The following is an 18,890-nucleotide window of genomic DNA, read 5'->3' as shown; positions in this document are numbered from 1 at the left end:
TGTATATCATGCAGACAAACCTGGAAGGTACAGTAAGGAGGCCACGACTGGTAAAGGCCAGGGGAAAATTTGGCCAGGACGCCGGAGTAACACCCCTACTCTTTTCAAGACATGCCATGGGATTTTTAATGCAAAACTGAGGTCCTGACTTTCTGGTCGTCTCATCCAAAGGACGGAGCCTGTTTACAGTGTAGCGTCCCCGTCACTATACTGGGGCATTAGGATCCACACAGACCCCAGGGTGAGCGCCCCCTACTGGCCCCACTAACACCTCTTCCAGCAGCAGCCTCAGCTTTCCCAGGAGTCTCCCATCCAGGTACTGACCAGGCTCACACTGCTGAGCTGCAGTGGGGCTGCCAGCTGGGAGCTGCAGAGTGATATGGCTGCTGGTAGCGGCAGGTTTGGCACAGACTGGCAGGGCTGGGGGAAGCAAAGTTTGGTCCGTCAGGCTGAAGAACTCGGGACCCCCCTCCGCATCCCACCGTGATGAGGAACAGCGAGCCGATGAGCAGGGGGCGAGGAGGGAAAAGTGAGCACGATACCTGCACATACAGCAGTTTGTCTCGTCTAAAGAAATTTTGTTGCAAACTCCAAAATTGGAGGCTGTGAGAAATGTCGTTGCTGAGTTATGTGTGCAAATTAACTTTACTCTTGATACACCCCAGTGACAGACTGGTTAATAAAGTGCTACTGAAAGCTTGGATTAGCTCTCTCTCTCTCAGCACTCTGCTATTTCATTGCCTTCTATTGCAGGAACCGGCGAGTGCTGTCAAATAATTCCACATTAAAAGCAAGACACCCAGCATGCTCTACACCCACCTCTCCTCAAAGCAAAGAGAGGGGACCCCTGTGAAATTAGACTGTAAATCAGGCCGATAAAGGCAATGACGTGCAATATCCGCAGAGAAATGGAATTTCCTTCCGACGGCCAGGTGCTACGGATTTATGAAATTGCAAATTAGCACGGAAATAAAAAAACAAACAAAAGCAAGGACAGCCTTCCAGCTGTCTTTCAGAAAGCCTTCTTCCTTCCTCTCGATCAGGTGTGTAAATCCTTACAAGCGGCCAGGGAGAACTCCAAGACGGGTCTTTTTTACCTTGAAAAAGGTTCCCTGACAGCGGGAACACAATTACCTTCAAGCGATTCTCCTCACTAACGATGGGCCTGGTTTATTGGCATTAGATTGGCAATCGCTCTAGGGGAGACTCCTGGAGATCAGTCACTTGACGTTCCCGTTTCTGGATATCAGTGCACAGCCATTGCTTGTGAAGCCAACACTTGTACATCGTGCTTATACCTTCTGCAAAACGCCGCAATTTAATTGTATAGCTCTGTCATGCAAGACTGTGGTTCTAACCGTCACATGTACTGTATATTCTTTATTTTGCATCGTTTATCCAAAGGGGAGCGTGCTGTTAGATAAGGTCTTTAGACAGGCTGTCGGCTTGCACCATTAGTGACCGGGTACAGTAGAAATCCTGGATGCCATTCAAACTATCTCTTTTTTTTGTCAGCTTCCTAATTGCCAATTATATTATCCTCAAATTGCATGTGATCTTTAAAAGAAGTACAAATCCTACCATAAAAAGAGCACCGTCAACCAGGGCACCAATACCATCCAGGCAGCTCCGTGTGCAAATCGCCATTCCAGACAAAGCAAGTGCTGAGAAACTCTACCGTTCAGCTGTAGCACTGGATTCTCACAAACCCCAACCCTTCCAGAGCAAAACATTTCTACTGGAAACACTCCTAAACCTTTTTTTTTTGTCTTATGTAAAACAAAGCTCCCATCTGTGGCCTCCAAACGAATTTAATCAAAATCTTACAGCAGGTTGTAAAAAACTCAAAGAACACTTAAAAAAAACAGGTTCTCCCCCCTGTGCTAAATAAGTTTGCAGGGAGTATTATTCTGATATTAAAAACTGCTACGCAGGAGACGGGAGAATGCCAGGATGTTAGATTATTTTGAGCTGGAGCAGAGCCACACTTCAGCCCATCTTGCCAATACCTGATGAGGTGTTTCCAAGAGGGAGTCATGATTAACAGATTCATCAAGACGGGCCCCGTCTGTGCCCGACAGTACCTGCGCTGCTCCGCAAGGCTTTACCCAAATCCTGTTTTTAAACAAATGCACACTGCACTTTACGTTGGCCCAGGATATATATTATTGAGTGGGGAAAAAAAAGAGAGAGGGAGGAAGGAAAAAAAAAGGAAAGGAGGACCATCTGTTACTTTGTTCGAAGCATCTGCTCTCTCCCGGTGACTACTACAACGATAATGGAAAGGGGAGCTGTGGCACGCAGGAAGTTTCCTTCCTGTGGAACTGCGCCCAGGCCCTGGCCAGCAGGAAGCAGGACTCGCTGCTCCTGCAACCTGTCAGAGGACAGAGCCGCGTCCAGAATGCCAACGCAGGAAAAGGCACAACTCGGAGAGAAGCGCGTCTTCACGGGCTGCAATCGCAGGCGGTGTATTTTAATTACTGCTCCGTGGAAGAATAGAGAGGAGTAAAAATACTCGCTTGCCAGTATTCCCTCTGACTTCGGATTGTGACACGGTAGATGCTTTATCGGCACACCTGGATTGCTGGAGCACCAGTGTCTCGGCAGGGTTTTCTTTCCAACTCTTCACAGGCCAGATCATTGTTGCTCATTGTTGGCTTAACTGGACCAGTTTTACAGCTTCTCTCAGTTACTCCTGCTTTAAAGAGCATACCTGCAGACACACTGACCAGGCCTGTGGGACCAGGGGCTGGACAACCTGTAGACACACTGACCAGCCCTGCAGGAGCAGGAGTGGACAGCCCGCAGACACGCTGACCAGCCCTGCGGGAGCAGGAGTGGACAGCCCTGCAGTACCAGGGACTGGACAGCCCGCAGACACGCTGACCGGCCCTGCAGGACCAGGGACTGGACAGCCCGCAGACACGCTGACCGGCCCTGCAGGACCAGTAGTGGACAGCCTGCAGACACGCTGACCGGCCCTGCAGGACCAGGGACTGGACAGCCCGCAGACACGCTGACCGGCCCTGCAGGACCAGGGACTGGACAGCCCGCAGACACGCTGACCGGCCCTGCAGGAGCAGGAGTGGACAGCCCGCAGACACGCTGACCGGCCCTGCAGGAGCAGGAGTGGACAGCCCGCAGACACGCTGACCGGCCCTGCAGGAGCAGGAGTGGACAGCCCGCAGACACGCTGACCGGCCCTGCAGGAGCAGGAGTGGACAGCCCGCAGACACGCTGACCGGCCCTGCAGGAGCAGGAGTGGACAGCCTGCAGACACGCTGACCGGCCCTGCAGGAGCAGGAGTGGACAGCCTGCAGACACGCTGACCGGCCCTGCAGGAGCAGGAGTGGACAGCCTGCAGACACGCTGACCGGCCCTGCAGGAGCAGGAGTGGACAGCCTGCAGACACGCTGACCGGCCCTGCAGGAGCAGGAGTGGACAGCCTGCAGACACGCTGACCGGCCCTGCAGGACCAGGGACTGGACAGCCTGCAGACACGCTGACCGGCCCTGCAGGACCAGGGACTGGACAGCCTGCAGACACGCTGACCGGCCCTGCAGGACCAGGGACTGGACAGCCTGCAGACACGCTGACCGGCCCTGCAGGACCAGGGACTGGACAGCCTGCAGACACGCTGACCGGCCCTGCAGGACCAGGGACTGGACAGCCTGCAGACACGCTGACCGGCCCTGCAGGACCAGGGACTGGACAGCCTGCAGACACACTGACCGGCCCTGCAGGAGCAGGAGTGGACAGCCCACAGACACGCTGACCAGCCCTGCGGGAGCAGGACTATACAACCCTGCCTTGTGCCGTTACACTGGCTTGTTAACTACGGGCAATTAATCACCCAAGGGCGTGTGCCAGGGAAGGCTTTAGCAAATAAATAATTGTGACAGTTTCATGTCATACAAAGGAATTAGACACAATGAGAAGTTAATGTACCTTCACTCCACTACTGTTTTCAATGGTTAGAGAAACTTTGCTATTAATAGAGCTTGGTGTGAGTGACAGAAAAAGCCTGTCATTTGGCATTATTAAATAACGCAAATCAATTCATGTTAGACTCTTCAAAAATCATGCTCATAAGAACTCCAGGTAGGAAAAGCACGACAGCCAACATAGGGGCCCTTACCTTCCCCACCAAGAGTTTCAGGAGTTCAGACAAGCCCAGGCAGAATCGTGGTGTGATTTGAATTTATTTACAGATCTAACTCGTTTTGTGCCAATCCTGGCCACTGTCCACCCATCTTGAGCACGAGAGACATGGAATGCACATGCTGTACCAGGAAGTTAGAGACGTGCAGTTTGTATGCATGCAGATGCAAGTGGGTGAGGGTAAGGTATGACCTCCTCCTGAACCTTTTTAAAAAGCTCCATTAATTGACATTGTTCCTCGCCATTAACACCACATGTTCCTGTCTACATATCTGTAAAACTAAAGGGCCAGTTTCAACAGATCTCTCGGGATTAACTGTTAGGATAAAGATTCACTAGAGGATTATTATTACAGAATTCCATTTCTGCATTAACAAGAAAACCTGATTGAAAGTAAAACAGAAAATGTCTAAGACCTTTGTACAGCATTGTATATTAATAATAATAATCCTCATACTTAATTAGTGCTTTATACAGTAGGTAATGGAGATCCATCACCACCTGGATGATGGCTTTCCTCTATGATCACACTGCACACAGATGCAATGTCTCGATTGGCAGGACAGGAGGTGCGTGCTACAGGATTTTCTTGCACAGTTTTCGTGCACCCCGATTCGCACAACCCCCCAACTTCACTCTCTTCTGCCCCTTCAGCCCCTCCATTTCCTCTCCAATGCCAAGCTCTGCACTCCAAGTCAGCATCCTGTGACAGCTGTGCTTCACTTCCTGTCGGGAATATCGGAACGTTCCCGCTTGGATCCCATCGCTCGCCCTCAACCTGGGAGAACTAGAGACCAACACAACAGGAATAAGACAAAGCCTCGATCCTTTCTGCTTTGGCAAGTATGCCAATGCCTAGCCTCATTCACAAAGAGCTCCTTGTCCTGGGAATGCAATGAATGTGGGAGTGTTTGGGGACAGAACTGTGCTTTTACGATCCATGTTGCACACCACATTTCAAGATGGAAAATCACAACCTAGACCTGAAGGCATGTTACATTTCGCACACATATTTAATGTCTTCACAGGATGATATGTCAGCAAAATGTACCTTAGCAGGCCTTTTGCTGTTTCTCACTCCATAGATCTTTGTACTGTCAGCACTTATTAAGCAGCAGCTGCCCTAAACATCAATTTGTCTTCCCCCGTTTCAGGTTTCTTTCAGAGACAAAATGTTGTTCAAATATACATGAATGTGTTCCGGGACTTCCGCTGGGTTCATGCAATACGTAAAACCGTTTCCCTCCCTAGGGAAGCACGCTGTATCCTCGCAATAAAATCTTGATTTCACACTCAGCAGGTGCAGACAGCTATTATTATTAAAACTCCCATTCCATTAATTAGGAAGGCATCCCTACATTCCATAGCAGACAGACAGATGGAAACAATAACCCAGTTTGAAGCGCATTAAGACATTACTATGCATGCAGGTCAGGTAGATAGCACATTTTCTCCTGCAGTTCCTGCACACTGGTGTAAGAAAGTAGTGCTATTTTTGCACCAAAATGAATTGCATTAGCCAGGCGACTGATCAATGTTTTTCCAGACCAAATGGTTCATCGCAGTGACATGCTGTAAATGTGGCAGGAGTAAACAAGAGTTCATGCTGCTCGGATAATTAAGCAAGGAGGGATTTTCACTGCTACAGAGCAGCAACCTCAGCATTAATCACAAAAAGAAACTTAGTTCCCTCATGAGGAGGCGTGGACAATGCCAAAGTCCTCTGCAACCTCCGGTTCTAAAGCTTTACCCTAGTCAGCGCCTCATGTTGTATTATGGGATGTCCAGCCCTGGTCCTGAACTGCCCCAGCCCAGCAGGATTTACAGGTCACCATTACAACATCGGTTCAATTGACCGGTCCAAAATTGTTCCAATTAAATAATGGAGAGAGAATTTTTTAACACAAATATGAAGACCTTCCAAGATCGGAGTAGCCCACGTGATTTGCTTAACTAAAGAGACACAACATTCTAGCTGTGGAGCCTCCTTCAGGTGTGAGGGAGAGAGGGGAGAGTCAGCAGCTGATCGAAGAGACGGAATGCCCGTTTAGTGAGAGACGGAATGGCAAAGAGATGGAGAAAAAGATTTAGCGGAAGGCATAGTTGGCCGCAGCAGAAACGGGTTGAAGAAGTTCAAGTAGCTCACACCTGAAGAAGGCTCCACAGCCGAAACACTGTTTCCTTTCTTTTCTTTTCAGCAGGGAATAAACCCTTTACCTGTTCCTTTGCAGCCTACGCATGCTGACACAGCTCCCTACTTCAACTACTATACAGTACATATACTAGTTTGGTGGAGTAATTAAAGCATAATGTTCTGTGTGCACACAATACAGAGGCCACACTCTCCATGTGGGAATCGTAGGCAGTGCAGGTTACGTTCTTAAAGCCAGACAGACACATAAAACACAAAACCCCTCGAGATCGGCTTGGCTCGTCTGGCCATCATCAGTTTCTGCCAGGATTAGGCTACTATGCACTATGAGGCGAGCTTAGATTAACCCTGACATGGCCTGATGGGACTTGACAGTCCTGCCAGTAAAAAGCCTATGAACTCTGAAGCTGGGCTGCAGAGAGGAGGAAGGGAAGATTTGCAGCGAGCAATCTCATTAGACGTCAGAGGCAAGGCGGACGCTGGCCAGAGTCCATCTCCCAGCTAGCCAGGTGCGAACAGCGCCCTACAATATACAGTACAGCACGACCATGGCCAAACTTGACCATGACCATTACAGTATAGTGATGGGGACACTATACTGTAAACAGGTGCCGTCCTTCGGATGAGACGTAAAACCGAGGTCCTGACTCTCTGTGGTCATTAAAAATCCCAGGGCGTTTCTCGAAAAGAGTAGGGGTGTAACCCCGGCGTCCTGGCCAAATTTCCCATTGGCCTTAATCAATCATGGCCTCCTAATAACCCCCATCTCTGAACTGGCTTCATTACTCTCTGCTCTCCTCCCCACTAATAGCTGATGTGTGGTGAGCGTTCTGGCGCACTATGGCTGCCGTCGCATCATCCAGGTGGGGCTGCACATTGGTGGTGGTGGAGGGGAGACCCCATTACCTGTAAAGAGCTCTGAGTGGAGTGTCCAGAAAAGCGCTATATAAGTGTAAGCAATTATTATTATTATTTTTATGACCACAGTGATCTCTCCAGCTGCATCCTCAGAGGGCAGTTTCTGAACTCCTAGAGCAGAAATGTATCCGGAACCAAAATGATCCTGAGAACAGGATTACACCTTCCGCCTTTTCTCAATGACAGACTACTCTCCTTTGAATTCTCTCTCTCCATTTGCAGGTGTCGCCTTCCCACTTCTCTCCCATGCTCCTCCTCTGAACTACCTTGTCTGTTGTTCTCCCCTGCTTTACCACCAGCTGACTCCCCTCTCGACCTCACGCCTGAAGAAGACTCCACAGCCGAAACGTTGCGGCTCTTTCCTTTACCTTCCAGCGTGCGATAAACCTTTAGCTGTTCCTCATGACCACTGCCTACCTTTTGTAGAAACAGAACACGCGAGGCGTAAAGAGTTAAAAAGGCAGGAATGTGCTCGAGGCGGTGGAGACGAAAGGCCTGAACAGAAAGTCTGTTGCGTGATGGAAAAGGCTGGGAAACACTGCCTCCGTAGGGCAGCACTGTGAAAAAACTGCCCCTCCTTAAATACCCCTTCCTCAAGTTCAAGTTCACGTTTATTTGTCATTCCAGCCATATACAAGTATAACACAATATTGTTCCTCCTGGTCCACGGTGCAAATACAGACAGGACACTGACACAGACATTGTAGACAGGATACACATAGTGCAAAGTGCAGATAGTGCAAATTACTAAGGCGAATACATATCACAACATACACAACACACTGGGGGGTTTTAAACCCTGTTTCTGGAATTGGAGTGGGTGCAAGTAGATTCTAGGGTGTTGAGGAGCCCGCGTACTGTGGCAACGCACAATAATCACAAAACAGAGTTTAGTTTAGGCAAGAAATTATTCGTCTCAGAAAAAAACAAAAACAAAGATTATTGACAATAAGAACCCCCCAGGTCCCCCATCCTACGGCTGGGAGGACTGGAGCAGCTGGGGTAGAGACCCTCACTCAAGGCACAGCAGAAGCAGGGTCTGCAGCAGGGACTCGAACCCACACCCCCGTCAGTTCTATTTGAATGCTGTGGGCTATTTCATTTCAAGAAGCAGAGAATGAGAAATAGGCCCTCAGGTTATGGCTCGTACTCATCTGCTACTCCGTACTCATCTGTACGGAGTAGCAGGCACAACAGTGGGAGCAGCTGAGTGAGAGGACTACTCACAGCAGTGGAAGGGACTGCAGCGTTACTGGTGCTGCAGATCGGACATTGACATCATTCGAAGCTACAGTAGTTCAAGCAGGGAGCTGCGTCCATGTGCGCAGGCTGCAAAGGAACAAGTACAGGTCTATTCCCTGCTGAAAAGGGAAGAAAAGACACGACGTTTCAGCTGTGGAGCCTTCTTCTTCACACCCAAAGAAGGCTCCACAGCCGAAATTTTGCGTTTCTTTTCACATCATTGGCTTGTTTTTGGGCATCAACCATTTGTCTACGGAGGTTTTGGTTAAAGTCAATTTTTGTTTTAAGCGTTCAAACCTTGCGCACCAACACAAAAGGCCTGTTTCCCCCCCACACACACACATCTGCAGCCCGTGGTCTTGTAAACGGCAATCCAGCCTCCTCGCCAACCAGCAGCACTACCGCTGAGAAAGGTGTCGTTTCTCAAGCTCCCTGCTGAGCAGGGAGAGGAAGGCTTGTTTTGTTATGTGACAGCCCAGGAGGCCCCTTGTGCTGTACAAGAATTAACAGGAGACCGAAAAAGAAAACTTTGACCTGCCTGAATATATCAGGTGTAATCGCTTCTGTAAGAATTATATTAGAGTGGCTGGTGGGGGGGATGCATAAGCATACAGTATACAAAGTAACAAGACTAGCTGATAAGATAAACACCTTGCGGATATCTTTACAGGAGTCATGACTGCTTCTCATGCCTTAGCTAGAGCCCTGCGTCACTCATAAAGCCTGAGAAGTACTGCACGCCCGTCTCTGATGAACTCGGAGCCAAAGCCGGGAAATTGATATCTCGTCTCCGTGTATTCGAACGGCAGCCTAAGCAGGAACTGATCGCGGCAGATGGTCTTGCAAATGCAGGAGATATCAACCAAAAACCACGAGTCGCACTTGGTGTCATTCAGAAGAGTCAGAGACGCGCAGAGCCGGCTTAAGCACGCACGGAGATAAAAATAACTGCGTAAACCAACTGGAATCTCGTCAGGAAGTGTGCGGCTGCCCGATAGCGGGATTTGTTTGTTTTTTTATTCAGGCCAGCACGAAACCCTGGTAATAGCACATGCCTGGTAACCCGGGCTGTCGCCGTTGTGAGATCATGTGAAGAGTAGAGAAACTTTAGATCTCAGAATAGCCCACAGCTCCCTGCTGTAGTCGTGTACATGTGCGACTTGAAAACTTCAACCTGCGTGTGTGTGTGGACTTTACCGATCGGATTTTTGATAAGGGCGCCCTCTTCTGGTGCACCCTAAGCTCCAAAGCAGTGATGCACAGGGATGGATGATCATGGTGGAGAGAGTGTGCCTTTCTTCTTTCAGCCTTTGTCTTGGGAATTTAATAAACAAAAAAGAAAAGGGGTCCTAAAATTAGCAAGCACATATCCCACCCTCATCCCGGACCGTGGTGTTTGTTTGACTTTTCAAATTCCATCGTCTTTCGTCTACACTTTAACATTTATGACTTTAACATTTAGGCTCTCCACGTTTAGAGGGCAGTGTGGGCCACGAGGGACTAATTAGAAACCATTAGACATTATGGATTTAAAAAAACAACGGGCTAGCACACTTGCTGCGGTTATTATAAAGAAGTTTAGTATTCTCTGCAAGCATCGTGACAAAAATATCTCACCTCTGGCTGCTCTTTGCACGGTCATGAATTTGGCGTTTGCTTTGTCGTAGCTGTCGGTTCTTAAAAACGTTCATCAACTACTTATTAGTTCTGCTACAACCACGGCTATCTTGTGCAACAGGATTTAATCGGCGGCTCTCAACTTCCTTGACTTCCGCCTCTGCCACGTGTTCTTGGGTGTGGCCGGAGCACAGCCGCCCGCGATACATTTCCACGTGTTTCTGACCCACGGAAACAATCAGCGGGATATAAAGCGTAGGTTTTTTTTAAAAAAAAACCGCCGGACCACACAGCCGACTTGTAGGCTTACACTATGGGTGATTGGGAATAACGAAGATGTACATCTGTTTTTACACGAAAACACTGTTTAGTTCGGCTGCCGCCGTAGTTCTCCAGTACTATATCTCACAAGAAAAATAATCCCTCGTTGTCATTATATAGCGCTTTTCATCGTAAGGGTTCCAACTCTCTCCCCCCCCCTGCAGTGCAGTACCCCCACCTGGGCAAGTGACAGCCATTCTGCACCAGTAGATTGGAGTGGGGGGAGAGATTAGTGCCAGTTGAGTTAAGGGGGAACTTTTGCATGGCCACCCTGTGGCACCCCCAGAAAACCATGTGATCGTTGGACCAGGCAGTCACTGTGATTGTGCACAGAGTCCCCCCTCCCCACACAATAGAGCAGCAGGCATGAGAGTGCTAGTGGGGTGCGCAGTGCACTGCATGTTTCTCTGGGTTCCTCCGGGGAACTGCTAGCAATCAGACCAGCAGGGTGGGATACAATGTCTCCTGCCTCGTGTAGCCTTGCTGGGTTTCCAATGTCCTTGCACTGCCTCCTGCTCAAGAAAGCCCCCAGGTGCTTTTGTCCTCAGGTGCCGGCCAACGGCGTCCAGCAGAGAGATGGCCGGGAAACATGGATTCACGAGTGACCGGCTTTGTGGGCTCTTCAAACAACTCTGCTTTGAAACGCTGCTTTCTCAGAAATCCAAGATGCCCGTGGCACTACAGAATTATTGCGGCTACAACATCCGCTGATGCCAAAACTGTGTACGAGCACAGATAAGACTATTCACGTCCTGGGGGTGGGGTGTTTAATTTGTATGTTTCTGTTTTTTCAAACTGCAAATGTTTCTATCTGTCCTTTTCCTCTAATCACATTGTCGGAGAGGGCCAGGGCGAATCAGAGCCTGGCTTGCAAGCACAGAGCCCCCAGGTGTGACCATGCCCTGGACCGGACACCAGTCTATCACAGGGGCACACACACACACAACAACAACAACAAGACAGGTAGACCCGGTGAGGACGTGCAGACTCCACACACACACACAAGGCACCCGGGCGGGAATCCTACCTAGGACCAGAGAGACACGGCCCCAGTGTCCACGCGCAAGGTCATTTCAAACCAGGCGCTCAATGAATCTCATTTCCCTGGGTAGCTCCAGCTTCGATTAAGCGACATTTATTTATTATTTAAACTCCTATCACTCCCATTATGACAGTGCATGCCAGAAACAAGACATCAGTACTAATATGAACACAGTGGCATAATGCATATTGATCTATGTTTATTGTTCTACCGATATCGTCTGGGAGGCATTCTGGCAAAGCTGCCCTGCAAGCTGTCGAACTTCCAGCCTGTGCTTCGACACTGTATAGCGGACTTCCTGCGCGAACATGCTTGATGGCAGCCCCCTCAACCCCTCCCCTCCCCACCACCTGACGCCTCGAAGGAATCTCTAATCAACATAGCAGATGTGTTCAGTTTGAGCGCTGTGAAGGGTCACACAGAGAAAAGCGAAGCAGCAAAGACTTCAGCGCCTCCCTCAGGGCTGGGAGAAAGCCACATGTCACACCTGTGAGGACAGCCTGCTCTCGGGCCCCGAGACCAACAGAACTAGCCCCCTTCTCCTCTTTACCAACATTTTTCATTTTTGAGACTATCTGCGTTATACTGATATTTACCACCGCTGTCCTACCCATTGAAAACAGGGAGTGGGAGCAGGACTTTTTCCGTTTGTTTATCCCATCCTGAGATGTTTGTCCAGGGACACACGGCTCGTTTTGGTTTCTGTTAGCGACCATCCCAAAACTGATCTCTATTTTTTTTTCCCAAAAAAACTTCGCCACAGTGTTTGCTGGCGAGGAGGACAGCTACTGTACATGTGTCTTGAACCGTTTCGCCCATGCCTGCTCGTCTAGGCCATGGGAGAGACTGTGGGCTCCCTGCCACTGTACAACAGCCCTGATGCTGCTCACACTGTCTCGAGATGCCTCATTCTCAGACCTCCGCGAACGTTTTCAGGCGGACTGAGCCACACAGAAACGACCATATACCAAAATATTGGATTGTCTCCTAATGGGCCACATTACCGTTTGTAGACAGGAAGGCGTACACAATATACAAATCAATACAGGCTATCAGTCTTAAAGGAAGAATGATTTTCCAATCAATCAGGTCACTTAAATGACATATTTCACAATCTGGGAGGGAGTTTCATCTACTGTACCTCCACGCTGATGACATCAGTAGGTATCTGATCATGAAAAACGCACTACGAGCCTTGTGTTTCAGTCATTAGTCATGTGTTATTGAGATATTGCAGTGTTATTGCTGACATCTAGTGCAAAATGGTACTAGAAAATCATGTATGGGATTGTTAAGAGGTGAATTTGGTACTTTGGTTAATATTTTAATTGTTTCTGGCAGGAAGTGTTGTCATCGTACTGTATTACTGCCAGCTACCCTAAAATAAATACTAAGCCAGTCCAGAGCAGGCAGTAGTAGAACTATGGTCAACACTGTCTACATTTGCTCAGGCAGCTCATACAGCTTTACTTCTAAATATATTTTAGAGATGTTTCCTACTTTGCAGCTGTTTGTCCAATCTGCTTTGCTTCCGCCTAAAGATGGAAAAAATGCTCAATTTGCAGAAGCGCAACGATGTCTTGACTACATCCTTGAAATCCTCCACGACCACAGAACTCAAGACTGATTTGATTGGATTGAGATTCAGGTTGTCTGCATTTCACACACAATCAGATACCAAGCCATCATCTCTCTGTTTATCATTCTGGGTTTATTATGAAGGCTGTGCAATTTGCCTCTGGACACAAAGACAATTCCACCAGAAGTAACTGAGCTACAGTATGTTAGTTCCACTGGCCCAAACGAAGCACCGAACAGTCCTGCTCCTTGGCTTTATGTTTTATTCCAAAAGTTATAATGACATTAGGTCGGTTGTTTTTTCTCCCTCAGAAAAGGGCTATGAAATTCTAATGCAAAGATTCCTGAATTATATTCCTAGACAGGGGAGAAATGGGAAGAGCTTCTCGCACAGTGTAGGAACTTCTTCAGATAACCCTGCTGCATCTCAATCATTCAAATAGCCAGAGTCCTTTCCTTCTTTGTACAGAATTCCCAACACACGCAGCTTTGTGTTTTTAATGTGGTGGGTGAAATACAGCACAGATGCATGGAAAATTTAAAGAACTAATCTTGCACTGGTAGGAGCTTTGAGGAAGGGAAAGGAAATTGATCCCGCTGCAAAAACCTACCTGTATCTGAGTCAGGTCCTGATAAAAATCCGCGTTCTGCATAATCGTATAATATCGGGCTTTTGATCACGGTAAGATCTGCGTTTTCAGCCAACCGCAACAAGCACAGCACACAGAATAACCGGCATCACCGAAGACAACAGCAACCGTATCGATATAACCCAGATAACGATGCCTGGCACGACTCTACACTTCCAGGAATTTCATTGCGCTCTCTAGCAGCAGGCAGCACGGTCCCGGAGCAGTCAGTCGGCGGCTTCTGCTCACGGGGGTAAAGAAATCGCCTTTGCCTCTCTGTCTCGCTTTGTACGCAGTCCGGCAGAGCGTCACCCCCTTGATAACCATCCCAGCATAGCAAACAGGCACAAGAGCAACAACAACAACAACAACAGGAAAAAAAAAACTCCCTTAAGTAATGCTGCACTTCATAGAGGAGTCTGGACCTGCTCGCTTAGGTTCCCGTCAAGGGACTCTGCGATCGCCTATACGTTTAAAAACTCGGTTGCAGACTGATAAGAGGGGGCAAAAGGGAGGAGGGGGGTATAGGCACGTTCCCAAATTGACAGAAAAAAAAAGTTCAGGATTAAGAGCAAAGCCTCTTTTCAAAGCGAGCCAGAAACAGGAGCCGATAACCTGCCTTTGTATCAGATCAAGTGCGGGGCTGTATCTTCCTACAGTAGATGGACGCAAGTCTAGGCAAACAAAAGTCTTTGTAACATTTAACACGGCTGAGGTGACATCCCCCCAGTACCATTCGGAGGAGCGAGAGGATAAATAAATGTTGTTGGGTTTTTTTTTTGGACTCACCTAGTATTGAGGCTCAGAGCTGGAAATAGTAGCAGCAGGCAAACCGCACAGATGAATTTCATAGCTTTGTTTCGCTCTCTCTCTCTCCTTCGCCTGCTACCCCTCTCGCTCTCCTGCTCGGCTCTCTCACTCCGCCGGCGCCGGCACACACACACACCGGCACACACGAGCACACACGGCGCCTTCTTCCGCGGGAGAGACGGTTGTCCTCGTTTTTAAATAAATTCCATCTGGGGAAGACGGACAGACCGACGGAGCCGGGGAGGGGGGGGGGAGAGAGAATAAAAGCTCAGAGAGTGATTTGAGATTGAGCAATGATGTCACTGCCCGTGTAGCCAGTGTGAGAGCTGCCTTCCCAAATGTTTGCGATCGCGGCAGGCAGCGTACCCCTTCATATGGCATGGGAGTTGTTATTACGACCAGTTGAAGTGGCAGAAAGGGAAGTGTGTTATGTGGATAGAGGTATATTCATGGAAACGCAGAGCTCAATGAAATACCCCCAAATGAACACCCTGTTCATTCCATTCAGATTGTATTTGGCACAAGAGCGAGGACCTCAATTTTATACGAACAGCAGACAGTTCCAGTTAATTCAATCGCGTTTGAACACGTTTCCAGTTTCAACAGACATGCGGTAGACGTCTGTATTTGATACTCAGAGATGACAATACAGAGGAGGGGAATGTGCGATGTACAGTTTATTTAATGGCGGTATGAATGTCACACGGGAGCGAGATACTGTAAGACACCGTCGTGACGTGTGTCAAATTCACAAGAAAAGATGTCCAAACTCGCAAATGCCCCCCCCCCCCTTGCAAATTGCGTGGAGCTGTTAGGGCTGCCGCGCGCGAGGCTGCAGATAATTAAGGCATGATAAATGACTTGCATTACCAGTTTAATGGAGTTTGGGTCTATTGTCCAGGAATGCGCCGGCTCTCGTTTTCCATCCGTGTTCACCCATCTCGTTTGCTCTAATTAAAGGCATCCGCATGGAAAATGGCTTGTGTTCAGCGACTACTTATAATGAGTTCTTAGACCACATCTGGTAAGGGTCACAGTCTCCAACTTTCCCAAAGTCAGCCAAGGTGCTCTCGGAGAGCCCCCACACGTCATCTGTCTTCATTACTGATAATCAACGGGATATCATACCCTCATACCAAGGCAGAGCTGCACTTTTGCTGACAATTATTAAGGCAGCAGGAGCATGTTAAATTCTCCAGAACTGTTCTGCCAGCTGTAAGAAAAAAAAATACAGACGGACACAGTGTCCGTATGTTCTTATAGTATACGATACACTATGAGAGGTACCTGTAGATAATGTGGCGCTTTTCTTTCTGATGATAGTTCTTGAGCTGGGCTAATGGTGAACGGGGTTTACAAGCCTTGCTTGTGGCTGTCGGTTAACAATTACTTTATTTCCTCTCGTCCATCTCAGTGCCTCTCACCCTCATCTGTGTCCCCCTCATTTCCCGATGGCTTTCTCCTGTCAGCTAAAAAGCTAAAAAAAAAAAACGAAACAAAAGCACAAGGTTTAAAGTGACAGGCACCGCGCAAGTCTGGCTTTGCAGTTTCCTGACACCTCTGCAGAAAAGCGGAGCTGGAAGTTTATCCCAGAGGACTGCGTTTTGTGTTTTTTTTTTTCAATGCTGCGCTATCAACCACAGACAGCAGAAGAAATGTCTGTGGTAAACACGTCAACATGGCTCAGGCCTGAGGACTGGACAGTTTGTTTTTTTTAAGAGGGAGAATTCAATTCTCCGAAGTTTCTGGGGGTGAGCTCGCTGTCTGGGCTGGTTTTCGGATTCGAGCTTGTTTCGCCGTTTAGCGGAGATGTGGACTCCCGGAGCTGTTCAGCAGAAGCTGCGCTCACAGACTCATTCACAGCCAGCCTCTCCTCTGAAGAAGGGCGCCCACGGAGGTGACACACGGCACGTCAGCCCCAGCGCCAGCGCTTAAACGGGTAGCCTCCCGATCGAAGCCCGGGCGCAGAGGGCAACAAGACCTTAATCTCTTTAATCTCCAGCGCAGGAACGAGACAGGGAGGCTTGCCAAAAGTGTTCAGTCGGGTGTCAGTGGAATACGGGCCAGCAGACACAGATGGACATGAACACTAAACCGAGGCGGGCGCGTGGGGACAAGCTGATCAGAGACAGCAGCATGAGACTGTCACAGCAATTAGCTCGGCGCGATCAGCCAAGCACGGTGTGCCAGATGGCCTTCTCTCAGCTGTGCCCTTCATGCCCCCTGATCTGTTGAGGATCAGACCAGGGGATGGGGAGGGCGGTACCTGCGTCCCGTGTCACAAACCGCATTCCTCCAAGCGCCCACACCCCCGCACTAATTAATCAAGTGTCATCCCTCGCACTCTTCCCTGTTCACACCCGCTCACTAGTGAGAATGACCCTTGGCTTTCTCTTGGGCGCGTAAACTGCTCTAGACCTGATTTCCGGCCGCCCGCCCTTGTTTTCCTCCGGCTTCGACTCCGCCTCGCCTCTCGTTTTGGATTTGGATGCTCTCGACCTGACTCTTGGGATTCCCGACCTGGCTCTTCTACCTCGGCTACCACTTTCTGCCTTCTGCCTCTGGGCTTCGGACGCCAATCACTGGCAACAGCCTCCAGTCTGAGCGCCGCATTGGGTCCAATGGTGACCGTTGTGGTTCTGTGTGGGCCCTCTGCCGCTCCACCTCACCGGTTCGTCCCGCAAACACCTGGGGCGCGAACCCGGGTCTCCGGCGTAATGCAACAGGGAACCAGCCGAATGAGCTAAAGGAGACCTCCCCCAGCCCAGGCGGCTGAGGTCCCTGCTACACGCAGGGAGGGCGATGACGTCACCGTGCCCAGACTAGCTCTGCTACACAACCACGTGCTCCTAACATCCTCAGCCATACTATTCCCTGGGCTATGCATCAGATACCGCCTTCCCATCGCCAATCGCCCAACCTCTCACTGACAAAGGCCCAATTCTGTGGCCTGATTGAGATTGCAATGAACATCAGCCATTCACACACATACTCCTGCACCACAGCACAGACCACCTGTCATGATCGCAATCCCTCCCCTTGAGAGCGCTCCAGCCCTTTCGTATTTTAGTTGATTTTCATGCACCTGCCCCCTGTTTAGCCCGTCTGTATTTAAGCAGAGAGCTCCCGCTATGCCTGGCTCAGCGTTGGGACATGGACACCCGGAGGCCCGCCTAGGATCAAGTCGCCCTACGACCGCGGCTTGAGGGCTTAGGCTTCATCACGGCGTCCTGACCATCTGAGACCGGGGCTCGGAGCGCCTGCTTTTATCTTCCTGGTTCCCTGTCCCTGATCCGCATCCCGTTCCAGATTTGAACTGTGTTTGTTCAAATGGATCCCCCGGTTTTGGACTTTGGACTGCGTCCTGGATTCGCCCTTTTGGACTTCCCTGAAACTGTTTGCCATCGCCACGCCCTCCCGAGCACTGGATCACCCCCGTCACACCCCCCCCCCCGAGCACCGGATCAACCCCGTCACACCCCCCCCCCCCCCGAGCACCGGATCAACCCCGTCACGCCCCCCTGTCTGTCTGTCCACCCTTATCCTTGTTGTCTCCTCCCTGTCTTCCTTCTCCACTCACTTCTGGATCATATCGTCTGCATAGGGTCCTGAACTACGCTTCGTGGGAGCCTGGTCCTCTCCACATTGGCCCACTGGCAGGAGAGTCGTTTCTTATTTGTAGGCCAGACTGCGTTGCGTGAAGACAAGCGGTTTTGGTGAACGCTCAGTCTTGACTTGAAGGACAGCCGAGGGTCTCCGCTCGTTCACATTGACAGGAATCCAGTGTCAGCGTCTGACCCTTCAGGACCCTGGCTGACTGACACGCGGTCTCCAAGCTCATCGCCGGCTCTGGCGTTCTGCCATGCCGTGGTCATGGGACCCAACAACAAAGAGAGATGCCCTTGTCACGCCCTGCTACTGCAACAAAAGAACAGAAGATCAGCTTCAACAACAGGTGGTCGGAAGCTTGTTCCACACTCCCACAACCTCTGGGCAAAGAAGTGACCCCTTTTCTTAGTGTTAAATATACCTCTATGTAGTTTCCTCTTGTGAACCCAAGTTCCTGTTTCTCTTCATTCTGAAAAACAAATCTGATGGGCTATCTTTGCACTTGAGGATTTTGAATACTTGTTGTGTTCTCGTCTGTTCAGGACTAAAAAGGTTCAGTTCCTTCAACCTGCCAGTGTAGGCTATTTCCTTAAGCTCATGTAAGCATCTGGATGAAATCCAGAGCACAAGAATGCTCTGTAAAATAAGTCTTTCTGAGAGCAATCCTGCATACAGCACAGCATACCACGAGGCAATACTCTTGACGTCTTTTTAAAAATTCCAGCTCCCGTTAAAATAAACTTTTAATGTAATATTTATAATCACCAGCTAGAAATACCTGTCTCTTTTTTCACTCTCATTTCCCAGGAGA

The 18,890-nt window shown here is 49.4% G+C and overlaps 1 protein-coding gene across 1 annotated transcript in view; it reads right to left on the bottom strand.

Annotated features, from left to right (window-relative positions):
* The window catches only part of luzp2 (leucine zipper protein 2), a 146,399-nt gene extending 131,727 nt beyond the window's left edge, over positions 1 to 14,672 (bottom strand). The window contains exon 1 of the mRNA XM_015338685.2: positions 14,450 to 14,672. Coding sequence (XP_015194171.1) covers positions 14,450 to 14,511 — 62 coding nt within the window. The 5' untranslated portion in view covers positions 14,512 to 14,672. The remainder of the gene's footprint in view (positions 1 to 14,449) is intronic.
* Between the last annotated feature and the right edge of the window lie 4,218 nt (positions 14,673 to 18,890).

The sequence above is a fragment of the Lepisosteus oculatus genome, chromosome 21 (genome assembly GCF_040954835.1).
Source record: "Lepisosteus oculatus isolate fLepOcu1 chromosome 21, fLepOcu1.hap2, whole genome shotgun sequence".
Lineage (NCBI taxonomy): Eukaryota > Metazoa > Chordata > Actinopteri > Semionotiformes > Lepisosteidae > Lepisosteus > Lepisosteus oculatus.
Note: the sequence above shows the minus strand (reverse complement) of the source record. Positions and strands in the feature narration are given on the sequence as shown.